Raw genomic sequence first — 19,083 nt, forward strand, 5'->3', positions numbered from 1 at the left:
GTAACCAATGATGTGGTCACCAGTGATGTGGTCACCAGTGATGTAGTTATAAAAAGAACAGAAAGGCCTGGACACTGTATATGCTCTTAACTACCACATTTAATGACAACGGTTCAATCCTTTTTCATATAGACATTAGGCCAGCACCTACAGTACCAGTCCAAAGTTTGAACACACCTACTCATTCATGGGTTTTTCTTTATTTTTACTATTTTCTACATTGTACAATAATAGTGAAGATATCCAAACTATGAAATAACACATATGGAATCACATAGTAACCAAAAAAGTGTTCAACAAATCTAAATCTAGTTTATATTTGAGATTCTTCAAAGTAGTCACCCTTTGCCTTGATGACAGCTTTGCACACTCTTAGCATTCTCTCAACCAGCTTCATGAGGTAGTCAACTGGAGTGTGCCTTGTTAAAAGTTAATTTGTGGAATTTATTTCCTTCTTAATGCGTTTGAGCCAATCAGTTGTGTTGTGACAAGGTATGGGGTGGTATACAGAAGTTAGCCCTATTTGGTAAAATACCATGTCCATATTATGGCAAGAACAGCTCAAATAAGCAAAGAGAAACGACAGTCCATCATTACTTTAAAACATGAAGGTCAGTCAATACGGAACATGTTGAAAGTTTCTTCAAGTGCAGTCGCGAAAACCATAGAGCGCTATGATGAAACTGGCTCTCATGAGGACCGACACAGGAAAGGAAGATCCAGAGTTAACTCTGCTGCAGAGGATAAGTTCATTACAGTTACCAGCCTCAGAAATTGCAGCCCAAATAAATGCTTCAGAGTTCAAGTAACAGAAATCTCAACATCAACTGGTCAGAGGAGACTACGTGAATCAGGCCTCATGGCCGAATTGCTGCAAAGAAACCACTACTAAAGGACACCAATAAGAAGAAGAGACTTGCTTGGGCCAAGAAACACAAGCAATGGACATTAGAATTCAAGGTACACTTAACCAGTATGGCTACCACAGCATTCTACAGCAATACACTTAGTGGAACTATCATTTGTTTTTCAACAGGACAATGACCCAATACATCTCCAGGCTGTGTAAGGGCTATTTGACCAAGAAGGAGAGTGATGAAGTGCTGCATCAGATGACCTGGCCTCCACAATCACCTGAACTGAACCCAATTGAGATGGTTTGAGATGAGTTGGACCGCAGAGTGAAGGAAATGCAGCCAACAAGGCTGTTGGAAAAGCATTCCAGGTGAAGCTGGTTGAAAGAATGCCAACAGTTTGCAAAGCTGTCAAGGCAAAGGGTGGCTACTTTGAAGAATCTAAAATAGATTTGCATTTGGTTAACACTTTTTTTGGTTACTACATGATTCCATATGTGTTATTCCATAGATTTGATGTTATTTCATATATTTGATTATTCATCAATTTAGAAAATAGTAAAAATAAAGAAAAACCCATGAATGAGTAGGTGTGTTAACTTTTGACTGGTACTGTAAGTTTTAAAGGATGTGCATATGACCACAAACATTTCTATAGCAATCATGTAAGGCATTAATAGTAAGGCATACTTAATGAAGGATTTAAGGAGTTTCAGTCATGTCTTCCAGCATAAGAGGCTGAGATTGAAGATCATCCAGGCTGTGTTCTCTTCTCCTGGAGCCAAACAACCCCAGACTGCCTTCTGGAGGACAGCTTGTTACATGTTTTTGAATGTTGAGCTTTAATTAACCATGCCTGTACTTTGAGGGATTTGGGAACATTTTCTGATGTAGACATGCATGTCATCCGCAAAACTGTGGAAGAGGACCCCAAGTCATCTGACTACATGGCCAAGTGGAAGTAGGCAGAGGATGAACAGGGTGGGGGAGGGGGACACCACAGGTGACTGAGTGAACCTGCACTCTTCTACAATACTTATTCTGACCTTTAATGTGAGATAGCAGTGGAAGCCATTCAGGATAGTTCCTGAAATATTGTATTTTCACCCTTCTGTGATCCATACAGTCTATAGTGAAGTTGTATCTGTTTCTTGATGACCTTGTCTGCTTCTATGAGCGTGGTCTTGATTTTCTGTAGTGTAAATTATCCATTTAACCATGTTTGAAGATGTTTTTAATTTCTGGGGCACCTTCCCCAAGCGAACACTGCATCCTGCACCAGTATCCAGTAATCTGTGTCTCAAGATATTATCAAGTCCCAATAGGAGTTCCATAGTCTGGGCTGATATAGATGTGGTCCTGAAGTTAAGAAAACATTTGACTTTCCCTTGGGCAGAGCAGAGAGTTCTCACCTCCCGAAGCTGTTTCCTAATACTCATCACATGGTCCTTTTCATTTTAGACCAGCCTGTTGTCTGTAGGCAGAGCAGAGAGTTCTCACCTCCCGAAGCTGTTTCCTAATACTCATCACATGGTCCTTTTCATTTTAGACCAGTCTGTTGTCTGTCGGCAGATGCTGATATGTGACCACCCTTCCGAAGCATCTTACCAGTGGCGCCCACGCGAAAAGCTATCTATTCGGTGACCCAAGTGGGGACAGTTCAGGCCGAGGAGTACTCTTCAAAACATCCCCATGTGATACAAAGACAGTGGTCCTCTCTCAACAGGTATTTAGAAGTCATATTGTTCCTACTGGAGGTTGTGTTTCAAAGTGTTTCATTTCTTTACACTACAATTGAATGTGCTGTAGAATCCTGTTTTTATGTTAACCAGAATCTACAATATCACATTTAACATGTAGTGTTTCGATATACTATAGATGGCTGGACCAGCCAGCCAGTAGACTACAGATTACAGAATGTTGAGTCCCTGACTGTGATGTGGGCTTGAATCTGGGGAGAGAAGTCATTTGTAATTTATCAGTAATTAATTTACATTCTGGACAATGTTTTGTAGTACAATAGCTTGTCCTATATTCTTGTATCATATCATTGGTCTTACCATTGATGACTTGATGAAGTTATATACCATGTACATTTACTTATAAATATGTTTGAAATTCTTTTAACTCGAACTATTGTACGAATATTTTGAAAACCTTGAAGGTGTGCCTTACCGTTTCCAGTTCCCCCAGACAGCATTGGTGTTTCCTGATCTGGGGATGCCTATCAAATGGAATCAGTAATTAGACAAACACATTGGGCCAGTTTCCCAGACAGATATTACACTCAGTCCTGGACTAAGAAGCACATTATATGGAAAATCTCCCGTGAAAGTGCTTTACATTCCAAAACAAGGCATAATCTGTGGGAAACTGGCCCAATAAATTCAAATTTCAGTCAGAAGAAAGCACAAAGTAATACAACGTGATGAAATATATTCATAGATTTCCAAACATACCTGTGTAGGTATTTGAGAGTCTATAAAAAGACAGATGTACAATATTGCAATAAACATACCATGTAACCATGACGATAACAAACAGTAGTAATCTACACTATATGAGAAGTAGATCATGTAGAATTCAGAGTAAACTGAATATCACAGGCAATGAAAACAATGAATGGAACAGATAACATTCCAGTCATCTTACCCAAGTTTTGTCTTGTTCTTACTATTTTTCTTCTCACGATTCCTCTTATTATAAATAAACAAACGGCTATGGTGGCTATCAGAAAAAATAGAACACCAGCTATGATTCCAGCTGTGGGAAGTGAGGCTTCTCCGCATTCTGAATCCGACCAAGGAGTTCCTGGTTCAATTTCCAAGAATTCACATCTATGTTAAAGACATAAATAGAGGTGTTTTTTTAAAGTAATTGCATATCTTCAGGGGAATAAGCATTTGAACTAACTAATAATGTCCACACTTACTCTGTATGTGGTTGACAAGATGTTAATGATCCATCTGAATAAGTTTTACCAGGGCAGTCAGCACACACACTATCTGTAGATGTTGTTCCTGCACAAATACATGTTGAAATATGAATGAAAAATGTATTTGTCACCCCGTTTATTTAATTTCAATAACTAATGATTGTTCACACTGAATTTAACAACTTGACTCAATTGACAGCATAATTAGTATAACGAGGGAGACAGAAGACCAACCTGTGTGGCTGATGTATTGACCAGGTTTACAGCTGCTGTGTCTCTGGGCTGCTCTACAACCATCCTTAGTTGGGTCTAGACAGTAGAACCCCTCCAGTGTCCCACAGACAGTGTCTGATGAAGGTCTACATGACTGCTTTACCATCAAACCCAAACCTATAGAGAAAACATGGCCTGTATTATCTGATGTAGATACAACTGACATATCCTCATAGCATAACAACATAGACTAACATATCAGTGTTTGTGTCAGTGTTTCAGTACAGACACACAGCACCACTCTTACCTGGATCACAGTTGGTACACACTTTGCATTTTATGAGACCATTGGGCTCATCAAGGAATGTAGAATCAACACAGGACACACAGCTGGTGCTGGTGAATTCAGTACAATGCCTATATACACGATTTCCTGGGGAAGAGAGAATCACAATGTCATGTTTTTCTGTTAGTGTTGATGATGTATTAACATCTGGTGATTCATATGATGTAAAGAGAGGGTCCTTACCTGGTGAACACATGGGACAACATTCATCCCCTATTCTGTACTCAGCTCTACCACATGCATTACAGGATCCAATGCTTACAAGCACCAATATAACAGGTATCTGGAAGTAGAGAAAAAAATACACTAATCACTAAAATTGAAACTGATGTATATTCATAAAACTTACACAACTAGTTAGGAAAATTAACTACAATATTCACTATTCAAATATAATGTAATTATGTAGAACTATTTTTAAACTGGCTTTTGTAAATGTGGTGTCGTACTGTGAATTGAGCATACTGTTTGGTGCTAGGAATTTCTGTTGCGTGTAAAGATAGCCTCGTACAAACCATCCTGATCTCACGAGCTTACATTCTGTTTCACAGCGTACGAGGCTAGTAAAAATATGCAAAGTCACAAAATGTGCAAATCAGAAATGTTTCACTTACAGCCCATACAAAGCTTTCAAACGGTGCCATGGTTCCTCATTCCTCACCAACTCACTATAAGACCCACACACTGGATTTGTGAAGTTCTTAGGAGGTTTGAAGTATTGAGATGAACTGACCTGTAGAATTAATGTATTTTAGTACATGCACTGTATAGTTAGAATAGCTCAATTATACACTGCTCAAAAAAATAAAGGGAACACTTAAACAACACAATGTAACTCCAAGTCAATCACACTTCTGTGAAATCAAACTGTCCACTTAGGAAGCAACACTGATTGACAATAAATTTCACTTGCTGTTGTGCAAATGGAATAGATAACAGGTGGAAATTATAGGCAATTAGCAAGACACCCCCAATAAAGGAGTGGTTCTGCAGGTGGTAACCACAGACCACTTCTCAGTTCCTATGCTTCCTGGCTGATGTTTTGGTCACTTTTGAATGCTGGCGGTGCTTTCACTCTAGTGGTAGCATGAGACGGAGTCTACAACCCACACAAGTGGCTCAGGTAGTGCAGCCCATCCAGGATGGCACATCAATGCGAGCTGTGGTAAGAAGTTTTGCTGTGTCTGTCAGCATAGTGTCCAGAGCATGGAGGTGCTACCAGGAGACAGGCCAGTACATCAGGAGACGTGGAGGAGGCCGTAGGAGGGCAACAACCCAGCAGCAGGACTGCTACCTCCGCCTCTGTGCAAGGAGGAGCAGGAGGAGCACTGCCAGAGCCCTGCAAAATGACCTCCAGCAGGCCACAAATGTGCATGTGTCTGCTCAAATGGTCAGAAAAAGACTCCATGAGGGTAGTATGAGGGCCCGACGTCCACAGGTGGGGGTTGTGCTTACAGCCCAACACCGTGCAGGACGTTTGGCATTTGCCAGAGAACACCAAGATTGGCAAATTTGCCACTGGCGCCCTGTGCTCTTCACAGATGAAAGCAGGTCCACACTGAGCACGTGACAGACGTGACAGAGTCTGGAGACGCCGTGGAGAACGTTCTGCTGCCTGCAACATCCTCCAGCATGACCGGTTTGGCGGTGGGTCAGTCATGGTGTGGGGTGGCATTTCTTTGGGGGGCCGCACAGCCCTCCATGTGCTCGCCAGAGGTAGCCTGACTGCCATTAGGTACCGAGATGAGATCCTCAGACCCCTTGTGAGACCATATGCTGGTGCGGTTGGCCCTGGGTTCCTCCTAATGCAAGACAATGCAAGACCTCATGTGGCTGGAGTGTGTCAGCAGTTCCTACAAGAGGAAGGCATTGATGCTATGGACTGGCCCGCCCGTTCCCCAGACCTGAATCCAATTGAGCACATCTGGGACATCATGTCTCGCTCCATCCACCAACGCCACGTTGCACCACAGACTGTCCAGGAGTTGGCGGATGCTCTAGTCCAGGTCTGGGAGGAGATCCCTCAGGAGACCAACCGCCACCTCATCAGGAGCATGCCCAGGCGTTGTAGGGAGGTCATACAGGCACGTGGAGGCCACACACACTACTGAGCCTCATTTTAACTTGTTTTAAGGACATTACATCAAAGTTGGATCAGCCTGTAGTGTGGTTTTCCACTTTAATTTTGAGTGTGACTCCAAATCCAGACCTCCATGGGTTGATAAATTGGATTTCCATTGATTATTTTTGTGTGATTTTGTTGTCAGCACATTCAACTATGTAAAGAAAAAAGTATTTAATAAGATTATTTCATTCATTCAGATCTAGGATGTGTTATTTTAGTGTTCCCTTTATTTTTTTGAGCAGTATATTATGCTTAAATATTGCACACACTGCCCAGTTCATAAATATAATAGTAATGTACGTTGGCTGGCCACCCCTGAGTTATCAGTCACCACCATCAATGTGAATAAAACTGAACTGAATCATAATAACCTTTCAATTTGTAAATTATGATATCTTGCTGAATTAAATCACAGAAAGTTTAAGCTAGTTTGAGAAGAATGAAACAGATTGGCAAATTATTATTAGAGAATGCTGCCATCTTGTGGTGACTAAGCCTTGTACATTGAGCAAAGTCCATTCTACCAAAGACAGCACAGCACATTTATAAACCGTGCATATGTACAAAATGGACCCTAAAACTTGCGGGTGCCAGTTTTCAAGCAGAAGTTGGCATTTATAAAAACCGAACTTGACATAAAAATAAGCCCAACTTCCCGCAAATTTTGACCATGCCTACACAAAGTTTCTAGTGGTTGAAGTATAGCATTGAAAACTAGTATTTTGTACAAATGGGGGATATGATGGACAGGCTTATTCATAACAATAAACAGGTTAATAACAAGATGCAATCATTTGCCGTTAGTGAGAGGAGAGGAAATCTATTTTGTTAATCTTTGCATTTTAAAATAATTACCAATAGGCATCCATTTCCTAGGCAATTATTTATAAATGTTGTGTTTTGCATGGATTGCTGTCTTGTTTTACATTGCATCTCAGTTGCTTGAGGATCTGTTCTAGCTCTCCACCCGTTTCATCTGCACTGACGGGTCAATACTTGACAGTTGAAATCAATATGGTTGCTGACATCATTATGTAGATTGTGTTTGCTTTTCATGTATTGTGTGTATACAGTGGAGAGAACAAGTATTTGATACACTGCCGATTTTGCAGGTTTTCCTACTTACAAAGCATGTAGAGGTCTGTAATTTTTTATCATAGGTACACTTCAACTGTGAGAGACGGAATCTAAAACAAAAATCCAGAAAATCACATTGTATGATTTTTAAGTAATTAATTTGCATTTTATTGCATGACAAGTATTTGATACATCAGAAAAGCAGAACTTAATATTTGGTACAGAAACCTTTGTTTGCAATTACAGAGATCATACGTTTCCTGTAGTTCTTGACCAGGTTTGCACACACTGCAGCAGGGATTTTGGCCCACTCCTCCATACAGACCTTCTCCAGATCCTTCAGGTTTCGGGGCTGTCGCTGGGCAATACGGACTTTCAGCTCCCTCCAAATAAATTTATAACATTTTTGACATGCGTTTTTCTGGATTTTTTTGTTGTTATTCTGTCTCTCACTGTTCAAATAAACCTACCATTAAAATTATAGACTGATCATTTCTTTGTCAGTGGGCAAACGTACAAAATCAGCAGGGGATCAAATACTTTTTTCCTCTGTAGATATGTTTAGTGTAATTGATTTTCATGCAGGGCTCATCTGCAAAAGAGACCATGGTCTCAGCATGACTCCCTGCTTAAATAAAGGTTAAATACATTTAAAATATAATTTCCATGATCATTGCATAAATTCCACACCTTTTCTGTGATATTTTCATACTCACGAGGTAGCATAGGCCTACAACAAGGAAGCCATTCATCCAATGCATGCATGTCTATATGGTGTAGTTTCACGGGATCCTGAATAATAGTGTTGCTGGCCTTTAACTCCGCCAATTACATTCACCACAAATAAACTCACTGTATATGGAATATGTTGTTTGTTCCTTATATAATGACAAACCGGGGCGTAGGTTTAACTACTTTTAATGAACATATACTCCAGCTAGAAAACCATATGTTTAGCCATGCAAGGCATTCTTCAACCCTCTGCCCCCCACATAGCCTGCTGGGTAACGTAGTCTAAATGTTAACACAGAATACATATTGGCTTTTAGAGCAAAAACTATTCTAGGTGCTGCAGTAAAAGTATGCATGTTTTGGGGTCTATTTTTTACATACACACGGTTTATAAATGAGGTCCCAGGTCTGTTTCACAAGCATTCTACCCCCACAACGGGACAAAGAACAAAGTAGCCCAGCAGTCTGTCTGGGCTGTGGACTGGCACTCATGTGATGTTGTGTTCCTTATATTCTTCTGTCCGTTTTTTAAGTAACAAGCATTAATGAATAATGACAAGGCCATAGCGTTTCATATTTCAAGAACAGTGAAAATTCAAGTGAGTTTAGCAGCGCACTTTTAAAATCAATAGGGAGTTACGGGAGTCACCAGAGGCAGAACAGAATATTGGACAAAAAGAGAGAAAACAGCGGAGCGTAGGCCTGCCTATTCGTTGTAGTAACATTACACAATCATTCATCAATATGAAAATATATGATTCTTAAAGTTAGGCTACAGCGCGGAACATGTAAAGTAGACTATTTCTACGTAAATACGTCATATTTATCTTACCCCAGCCTTGATCCCAGTAGAGTAGGACCCTGGATTAATTTTACTTTCACTTTACCATCAGCGTAACACCCAAAAGTTTTCAAAAGAAAAAGTTCCCAACATAATAACAAACGCGTCAATAACCTTTATTCATGATATTTAAAATAATGGCTATTTTTCATATTTAAGTGACATTTGCAACATATGGGTTTTAAAACATGTTCCATGGTCAAATACATGCCCCCAGTGCAAATCACTGTATTTGAAATACATATTGGCTTTAAAAGCAAACTATTCTAGGTGCCGAAGTAAAAATTATTGTAGGGAATACTCAGTAGGGTCTGTAGAATGTATATTTAATTGATAATGCCCGAGAAGCCGGTGTTTGGAGGATATTGGCATGTGTGTTGTATTGCAGTGCCTTAAAACATGCTGACCGGACAAGTCGCGTGCGTGAGCATTGCAAAATAAATATACACATACATGTTATTCAATCATTCCACCCACACTGCTCGCGACCGTCTGTAACTCCCGAGTGGTGCAGCGGTCTAAGGCACTGCATCTCAGTGCTAGAGGCATCACTGCAGACCCTGGTTCAATTCCAGGCTGTATCACAACCGGCCGTGATTGGAGTCGCATAGCGCGGCGCACAATTGGCCCAGCGTCGTTAGGGTTTGGCCGGGGTAGGCCTTCATTGTAAATAATTATTTGTTCTTAATGGACTTGCTTGGTTAAATACAGGTTAAATAAAATATAACTTGGTTCTATTTGTGACGCTCAACACGCTGCAAGTCCTGCCTCTCCCATCTCATTGGTGTTTAGGAGCATATACCCACGTGGGTGATTGAAAGATGAACTGTGGTCCACACTCCAGTCGGTTGTGGTAATGCACCGTAAAGTTGGTTGCCAACCGCCATATAAAGTCAGAAGAAGCCTGAAGGAAACAGAGATTACTAGAAACTAACCCGGTTTACCGTTTATCTCTGGATTCAATGTTGGAGTAGAGGACCTGCATTTCAGGTAAAATAACAACTCAATGTTTATATCCCAGGACAAATTAGCTAGCAACAGCAAGCTAGCTAGCTAAATTGCCATAAATGTTTAATGCTTTCCGACCTGTCCCCAAATTAATATAATTGGTTCAGAGTTTGTTCTGATATTTCAACCTGCTGTCCTGATCTCTGGTGTGGGTGGACAAAACCAACCTGCGTGTTCTGATCTCTGGTGTGGGTGGACAAAATCAACCTGCGTGTTCTGATCTCTGGTGTGGGTGGACAAAATCAACCTGCGTGTTCTGATCTCTGGTGTGGGGGGACAATATCAACCTGCGTGTTCTGATCTCGGTGTGGGGGGACAAAATCAACCTGCGTGTTCTGATCTCCGGTGTGGGGGGACAAAATCAACCTGCGTGTTCTGATCTCTGGTGTGGGTGGACAAAATCAACCTGCGTGTTCTGATCTCCGGTGTGGGGGGACAAAATCAACCTACGTGTTCTGATCTCTGGTGTGGGGGGACAAAATCAACCTGCGTGTTCTGATCTCCGGTGTGGGTGGACAAAATCAACCTGCGTGTTCTGATCTCCGGTGTGGGTGGACAAAATCAACCTGCGTGTTCTGATCTCCGGTGTGGGGGGACAAAATCAACCTGCGTGTTCTGATCTCTGGTGTGGGTGGACAAAATCAACCTGCGTGTTCTGATCTCCGGTGTGGGGGGACAAAATCAACCTGCGTGTTCTGATCTCTGGTGTGGGGGGACAAAATCAACCTGCGGGCGAAGGTGCACTCAGATGCGAAGGTGCACTCGTGCGTGCGGTCTGGTCAGCATTTTTAGACGCTGCGCCACTTGGAGGCCCTTGTCTGTTTAAGTTACCAACAAGCAAACATGAATTAATAATGACAAGGCCATAGTTTTTCATGTTTCAATAACAGTGAAAATTCGAGTGAGTTTAGCAGACTTAAAAATCATTAGGCAGTTGAGTCACTAGAGGCAGAACAGATATTGTAAACAAAAGGGAAAGAACATCTTAGCTTGTCGTAAAATTACAAATAGTCATTAATCAAGATTAAAATATGTCATTATTCGTTCTGTTACTGCACTGAACATGTTAAGTAGGCCATTTCTACATACACAAATAATGCATCTTTTACCCCGCCTTGGTTCGCATTTTGACTAAGTGGAGGCAAGGCTACTGATAAACCACTATACAGTTTAAAGGTATAATCCACCCCCAGAAATAAAAAACATGACATAGGCATTCACCAAATAAACAGGAGTTCTATCATGATGTAACTTGTAAGTTGTGAAAATCAGGAAATCGTGTAAGAACGCTTCATAGCTACATAATTATTGTCACTGGAGATATGGGATCACATTTCATAAATCAATGACCTACACTCCAGACCGCCAAATCAGCCAGTCGATGGCCTTCATCTGGAACACATCCATCCGTTAATATAGCGGCATGACGAAGTATAGCTTTCGTTTAAATGTGCTCAATCTAAACAGTGTAATAAATTATTAACCTCCAATTCTCCTTCAAGTACCATGTAGCAATGCGCTGAGTCTGTAGGATAACTGAACACGCGTCAGGCTAATATTAGATTTAAACAACCATGCCCAAACCAGACACGCGAGTGCATCCGCCATCGTGCGCAAATTGATTTTGTCCCCCCACTCCAAACGCGATCATGACACGAAATATCAAAACAAACTCTCAACCAATTATATTAATTTGTGGACAGGTCGAAAAGCATTAAACATTTATGGCAATTTAGCTAGCTAATTTGTACTGGGATATAAACCTTGAGTTGTTATTTTACCTGAAATGCACAAGGTCCTCTACTCCAACAATTAATCCACACATAAAGCGGTCAACCGGATTGTTTCTAGTCATCTCTCCTTCCTTCAGGGTTCTTTTTCTTCTTTGGACTTTACATGACGATGACCCAGGAGCAGCTAGAGAGGGACATCAGAACAAGTCTAACTTCACCAGTACCACCATGGCTGAGGACACAGGGGGGAAGGTACCATGGTACATGACCCTACTACATGAGAAGGTTCATCATTTTATACAGATTGGTGTGGCCCAGTCTGAAAACCTCCCTGTAGACACTTTAAATGGCCCCTAGTAGATGTAGATGGATCTGATGGTTGTTAGCACTATGGTTGGCTCAGTGGGGTGGGCATCATCTATCCCCCTCTCTGACCCTAACTACAGTATAAAAGTGATCTAACTATAACAGTGCCATCTATCCCTCTGCCTTTGAACAATGAAGGTTGACTAACATTTCAACTAAAACAAAATGAAAAAGAAAAAATAGAAAGTAAAAATTTGAAACTTCAGGTTAGAATACTGTTAACTATAACTGATACCAGAACTAACAGAGCACAACACACATCTATAAGTAAATATAAAACCTGTCAAACTAAAAAACGAATGAAACAAATAGTGAAAATGAGGAGCTGAAGTAACCTTGGTCACCTCACATACTTTTGTTTTTCTTTGTATTAAAAGGTAATTCATCTGTCAGAGGAGGTCAGGAATCAGAGGGAGGTGGAGAAGGAGGTGCAGGAGAAGAGCCAGCATACAGCCAGGATAGAAGAGGAGCTCCACAGGCTGAGCGATGCCAGCTCTGGGTGGGGTCCTGAACATGGAGGGTTCCTAGCCCTGTTGGACAGAGAAGCAACTCAATCTGAGACAGACACCAAGCCATACAGCATGAGGTTAACCCTTAGTTAACTTGGACAGAGTTAGGAATTAATCATGTGATAACATTTGAAATTGATATAAAGGCTAAATGTAATGTTATCTTTTGAAACATAACCTAAAATGAATGTTGTTTGGTGGCCATGTCTGTGTCTTGGAACATGGCCACAAACACCGTTCTTCAGAAATAGAGAATGCTGTGGACAGTGAGGAGGAAGACACCAGTATCACTTACTGAACAGATAACAGAACCAACAAACCATTGATGCAGGAGTTAGAGGCCAGGAAGAATCATGTGATCTCCTCTGGTGTGTATGAACTTTGCACGTATATAAACATGTACTGTATCAAACATCTTTAGAACTTAAACTGTGGGTGGATGAGCTCTTAATCCCAAATCGATCCCTATACCTTAACACTTACCCCCCATGTACTCTGAGAACTGAAAGGTTTGGATAGGTGTGAACAAACCTGTGAACTACAGCAGCCACATATTATACTAATCAATACTGTATTTGTACTCTGCAGGTACAGTGAGTTCCTTGTGTAGAACTCTGACTATAAAGGAAGGAGAGCTGATCACTGCTAAAGGCCAGCAGGATGAGTTGGGACGGCAGCTTAGGACAGGTTGGTCCAGCTACAGGCCATGTCCAGGAAGGTAGTGAAGGACAGGTTAGACCAGCTACAGACCATGTCCAGGAAGATAGTGAGGAACCGGTTGTCCCAGCTAAAGGTATTGTCTAGGAAGGTGTGAACATGCTTTGAGTGTGTAGATTTGTAGATTAGGCTACATAGCCATCTATGTGAATCAGACCTGCGTGAAATATGTACTACAGGTGCTCATGATTTAGCTTAACCGGCAGGCAGTTCGCACTTTTGGGACTATTCAGTTCTTTCGGTTGTGCCTAGATCGAGCACACCTAAAGTCCTTTTCAAATACACTGCGAATGTGACTTTTCTAAGAACTGCCTTTACTTTCAGTTCTCCTGTTTACGTGAAGGTATGAGGAACTCGTGATAATGCTGGAGGAGAATGGAAAAATGTTCTTTTCAGCCTTATTAACACATTGTAAATATACTTTTACTGTTGGATATTTGGTTCACATTTAAGATGACTTCTATTAGAAGTGTATGTATCTACCAAATGTGTAAGTGGTTGGAAACATGCCATGTCTCAAGAAGTCACACTTGTTGAACAAATATAGCCTAGCTATGCCTTGTGTTAACCACCACGGAAGTGTTCATAACCCCAGGTTCAAGAGTGAAAAGCATCTGCGTTGTTGATTGTGAGACCAAAGCTCTTTACAATAAAATATATACTGTATGAGCATCATCTATTAAAAACGTATGGATATAAAGGAAGGAAGATTCACAAACTGCGATAATGTTTTAAATTTCTCATTGGCGCAATCTCAGTCAATTAATAGGACTAACACATTGCATAACAAGTTGGGATTAAAATGGATTTAATTCAGATTTTTTGTCACAGTTTTACACAAAATACTCTTATGTACCCTGTGATTCTACTACAGGATGTAGTCCAGGTGCAAGAGGGAGTGACCCAGGTGAAACAGGAAGTAGCTGAGGTCAAAGGTTAGACTAGCAGCTCAGCCGAGCATTGAAGGTGAAGAGAGAAGCCCAGAGGAGAGAGGCCCAGGTCTGCCAGGAGACCATTGACACTCTGAACCTGCAGAGCAACAGCCTAGTGGCCCTGGAGTAGATAAAGACCAGGGTATCTGACCTCTCTCCTCATTCATGGTAATCTGGAGTACAGACCAGGATATGACTGACCTCTCTCCACATCCATAGTCAACTGGAATACAGACCAGGGTATAATTACAATGGCGCCGGAGGAGATGGCTGCAGTTTTACGGCCTACTAACCAATTCTGTGTGTGTGTTTTTTCACATTATTTGTAACTTATTTTCTACATAATGTTTCTGCCACCGTCTCTTATGACCGAAAAGAGCTTCTGGATATCAGGACACCGATTGCTCACCTCGAACTGGACAAAGATTTTTTAATTTAACGAGTCGGATGCGAAGGATTTACTCCAGACACCCGACAAGGCCCAAATCCCCGTCATTCACATGAAGAGATGGATATATCGGGATGTAGGTCGGGGTGCCTTGTAAGGATCCAACGGCGAGTGTGTAATCTGCCTTTACCATCAGTCCGATTAGCCGACGTACAACCATTAGATAACAAAATAGACGAGCTGCGATCACGAATATCCTACCAACGGGACATTAAAAACTGTAATATCTTATGTTTCACTGAGCTGTGTGGCTGAACGACGACATGGATTACATACAGCTGGCTGGGTTTCCGTGCATCGGCAAGATAGAACAGCTGCCTCCGGTAAGACAATAGGAGGGGGTCTGTGTCTATTTGTCAATAACAGCTGGGGCACAAAATCTAATATTAAGGAAGTCTCAAGGTTTTGCTCACCTGAGGTAGAGTATCTCACGATAAGCTGTAGACCACACTATTTACTAATAGAGTTCTAATCTATATTTTTCGTGGGCTGTCTATTTACCATCAAACCGATGCTGCCGCTAAGACCGCACTCAATGAGCTGTATAAGGCCGTAAAGCAAACAGGAAAAAGCTCATCCAGAGGCAGCGTCCTACTGGCCGGGGACTTTAAACGCAGGGAAACTTAAATCCATTTTACCTCATTTCTACCAGCATGTTTAAATGTGCAACCAGAGGGGAAAAAAAAATACTCGACCACCTTTACTCCACACACGGAGATGCATACCAAGCTCTACCTCGCCCTCCATTTGGCAAATCTGACCATAATTCTATGGGATTCTGGTTTTCTTCCGATGGCATTGATGAGTACATCACATCAGTCACTGGCTTCATCAATAAGTGCATCGATGATGTCATCCCCACAGTGACCGTACGTACATACCCCAACCAGAAGCCATGGATTACAGGCAACATCCGCACTGAGCTAAAGGGTAGAGCTGCAGCTTTCCAAGGAGCGGGACTCTAACCCGGACGCTTATAAGAAATCCCGCTATGCCCTCCGACGAACCATCAAACAGGCAAACCGTCAATACAGGACTAATATTAAATCGTACTATACCGGCTCTGACGCTCGACGGATGTGGCAGGACATGCAAAATGTTAGACTACAAAGAGAAGCACAGCCACAAGCTGCCCAGTGACACAAGCCGACCAGACGAGCTAAATTAATTCTATGCTCGCAACACTGAAGCATGTATGATAGCATCAGCTGTTCCGGACGACTGTGTGATCACGCTCTCCGTAGCCGATGTGAGTAAGACCTTTTAAACAGGTCAACATTCACAAGGCCGCAGGGCCAGACGGATTACCAAGACGTGTACTCCGAGCATGCGCTGACCAACTGGCAAGTGTCTTCACTGACATTTTCAACCTGTCCCTGACTGAGTCTAATACCAACATGTTTCATGCAGACCACCATAGTCGAATGATTGGATGACCCTTGGATACAGCAGCCAGTAACCGAGGTATAGACAGTTTCAGGTTGGATATTCGACGGATGGATATTCGCCTGTAGTTTTCCTTACATACACCAACAGCAGTTAGGGACTGTCTACATAGTGACAAATACAATTTTTGAATTTCAACAGCTCTTTAATTAACCATTACTCCTAACACTTTCAAAACTGGTTGTAGCTAACCCGATGGCATAGACACACATTGCACACCCTTTAGTTTGTCAATTTATCTCAAATGGTTTTACATGCATATTTCAAAATTTCAATAGCTCCATGGTCATGTTACCTAGTGACTTCAAACAAGGTTCAGAATGTCCACTGACTACCCTTCTACATTGCACACCCTTTAGTTTGTAGATTTCTATATCACATGTTTTTACATGAATTTTTCAAAACTTCAATATCTCCTTGGTCATGGGACCTGGTGACTTCAAACAAGGTTCAGAATGTACACTCAGTGGGCCTACACATTGCACACCCTTTAGTTTATCCATTTTCATCTCATGATTTTTTATTTTTTCCACAGTATTTAACAATAGGAGCGAGACAGATAATATCTCCTTTCGTTAATATCAACCATAAAGGAAAAGGGCCAAGTACGAGAGTCATGCTATTAATTGTCCAAAGCAGGGACGGAGAGTGAGCTAGGCTGCAGTGGGTTTGCTGGTCAATACATATACTGAACATGTAACCACAGTAATGGTGGCCAGTAAATCAATGAATAAAATGTAATATTGACAAATTAAACAAATTGTAGACATTTCATCTTTTCCAACATGTCAGACACTTTACTTCAAATAAGTTCGAAACATTTCAGAGTGTTAACTTTCTCTTTATCCCTGGTTGATGTACATTTCGGAGCCTCTTCAGTGTGGATGGGGTATAGCATACATTTTCAACAACAAAGACTGCACTTCCAGTTTGTGTTCTTTACTCTGTTGAACTCTTATCTTCCTTCCTAGGCACAGCAGATGGAACCAGCGTTGGCATGCAAAACATTCAATCAAAACAAAGCCAAGCGTAACACGTTATAAATAATATCAAATATCAATGCAGTATGACGAATGAACCATCCATTGTGTTATATCATAAATTGTCTTACATGCCTCACTGTTGTCAAAAGATTATAAACATGTTAAATAAAGTTACCAACCCAATCAGTCTTTGGGCCACATCCAGGTTCTTTATCAGTGGCACACATGAAGCAGTTGGCTTTGTTGAACTCTGAAATCATAGGTATGAACTGAACATATGGCTGTCCCACACAACTACATAAAAATAAAGAATTTACATTTACTTTGAATTAAATGTCATTACATACCAGACATTTTTAGCATATCCTCAGCCATTTCTTTTCGCAGTTGCTCCATGTGTTTTTGAAAGTTCCATATCAATTTGGGAGGGGATGTTGGGGAAGTTCTGTGCAACTTCCTTGGCCATCTACACCAAGAAATAAAATAGTTTGACCTAATTGTCACATAACAGCTTAATTATTTAAAATATAACTATCAAACCTGCATTACAAAAACCCCACAGCTGAAGGTGTCCTGCTGGATGGTGGGAGTTATTTCCCCTCCTTTCCACTTTATGTCCACCCAGTCGTCTTTTCCATGGCAGGATCTTCTCATTTTGAAGTATTCTCTTTATGTAAAAATAATGGAATTATGATTAGTTATAGGCAAATGAATACACAAGCCAAATTTGTATGCTGTTTTCCTTATCACTATAATCTAGTAGTAATTTATTAGTAGCGGTAATTTCCTTTATGCCCCATTCTACACACAGCCTAAATTATAGGCACTGAACCATTTACAGGACAATAATAAAAGTAGCATATAGGATCCAACCCTATCACAGAGTGAATAAATGTAGAGTGTTTGTAGACTTTAAGAAAAACATATTAAGTGACAGTTTCATCAGTACGTGCTTAAAGAAAGTCATATCAGAAAGATCACAGATGACAGTGCCCACCAAATTTATGACAATAGAGAATGAATTGTAAGCACCAAAGTGTTTGTCAAAATAATATCTGAAAATGTCAGTTGTTGAACATAATACCGTAATTTTCGGACTATTAAGCGCACCTGAATATAAGCCGCACCAACTGAATAAAAAAAAAAGATATACATTATTTTGAACATAAATAAGCCACAGGTGCCTACCAGTACATTGAAACAAATGAACTTTACACAGGCTTTAACGAAACACGGCTTGTAACAAAAACAAAAAAAATTAGCAGTAAGCTTTAGTTGTCTTTTTGCACTGAGTCAATTCCTCACGCTGCTGTTTCCAACGTCTTATCATCGACTCATTAAGACCAAGCTCCCGTGCAGCAGCTCCATTTCCTTTTCCAACAGCCAGATCAATCGCCTTCAACTTGAAAGCTGCATCATATGCATTTCTCTGTGTCTTTGCCATGATGAGGGTGACAAAATGACTACCGTAATCAGAATGATGGGAAGTTTGAGAGCGCTCGATTTAATCTAAACAGTAAACAAAAAAGTTGTTTGACCTTAACCCGTTCGGCAATTTCATTGGTCTAATGAAAGCTTCATGCCGCCAAAAAACTGAACACGTCACAGAATGTGTTTTTTTGGGGGAAAAAAAAATTGAAAGCGGGAAAAATCCATATATTAGCCGCGTCATTGTTGAAAGCCAGGGAAAAAAGTTGCGGCTTATAGTCCGGTACTTCTATTTGCAATAGCAATTTATGATATATGCAGTTGAGGAATATTCCATGTACCAACACTACATGTAGGACGGACATAAGACATTCCAACATACAGTATTTA

The 19,083-nt window shown here is 40.9% G+C and overlaps 1 protein-coding gene and 2 long non-coding RNA genes across 12 annotated transcripts in view; 2 read left to right on the top strand and 1 right to left on the bottom strand.

The window, feature by feature from the left end:
- Window positions 1-1,677: 1,677 nt before the first annotated feature.
- The window catches only part of LOC115165383 (tumor necrosis factor receptor superfamily member 14), a 38,228-nt gene continuing 20,822 nt past the window's right edge, over window positions 1,678-19,083 (bottom strand). Inside the window, exons 1-10 of one of the 4 annotated variants that reach the window (XM_029718475.1) lie at window positions 9,115-9,133; window positions 4,963-5,081; window positions 4,532-4,631; window positions 4,310-4,435; window positions 4,024-4,179; window positions 3,787-3,874; window positions 3,507-3,691; window positions 3,314-3,333; window positions 3,030-3,078; window positions 1,678-2,805 (exon numbers count right to left, since the gene is read on the bottom strand). In XM_029718475.1, coding sequence (XP_029574335.1) covers window positions 2,765-2,805; window positions 3,030-3,078; window positions 3,314-3,333; window positions 3,507-3,691; window positions 3,787-3,874; window positions 4,024-4,179; window positions 4,310-4,435; window positions 4,532-4,631; window positions 4,963-4,992 — 795 coding nt within the window. In that variant the 5' untranslated portion in view covers window positions 4,993-5,081; window positions 9,115-9,133 and the 3' untranslated portion in view covers window positions 1,678-2,764. Of the gene's footprint in view, window positions 2,806-3,029; window positions 3,692-3,786; window positions 3,875-4,023; window positions 4,180-4,309; window positions 4,436-4,531; window positions 4,632-4,962; window positions 5,082-9,114; window positions 9,134-19,083 lie in introns of those variants that run through there. The other 3 variants (XR_003870142.1, XR_003870143.1, XR_003870141.1) reach the window with 3 other exon arrangements.
- On the top strand, window positions 10,007-14,440 carry LOC115165393 (uncharacterized). Of its 7 annotated transcripts, none has more exons than XR_003870146.1 (5): window positions 10,007-10,113; window positions 12,002-12,149; window positions 12,608-13,107; window positions 13,328-13,532; window positions 14,331-14,440. It is a non-coding gene; the product is annotated as an uncharacterized LOC115165393 (long non-coding RNA). The 7 variants fall into 7 exon arrangements; XR_003870149.1 differs by lacking the exon at window positions 10,007-10,113 and having other exon boundaries at window positions 11,965-12,149; window positions 12,608-12,816; window positions 12,985-13,107; XR_003870144.1 differs by lacking the exon at window positions 10,007-10,113 and having other exon boundaries at window positions 11,965-12,149.
- LOC115165404 (uncharacterized) lies at window positions 15,119-17,731 on the top strand. The gene is made up of 2 exons (XR_003870160.1): window positions 15,119-15,159; window positions 17,254-17,731. It is a non-coding gene; the product is annotated as an uncharacterized LOC115165404 (long non-coding RNA).

Source organism: Salmo trutta, chromosome 28, assembly GCF_901001165.1.
Source record: "Salmo trutta chromosome 28, fSalTru1.1, whole genome shotgun sequence".
In the NCBI taxonomy this organism is placed as follows: domain Eukaryota; kingdom Metazoa; phylum Chordata; class Actinopteri; order Salmoniformes; family Salmonidae; genus Salmo; species Salmo trutta.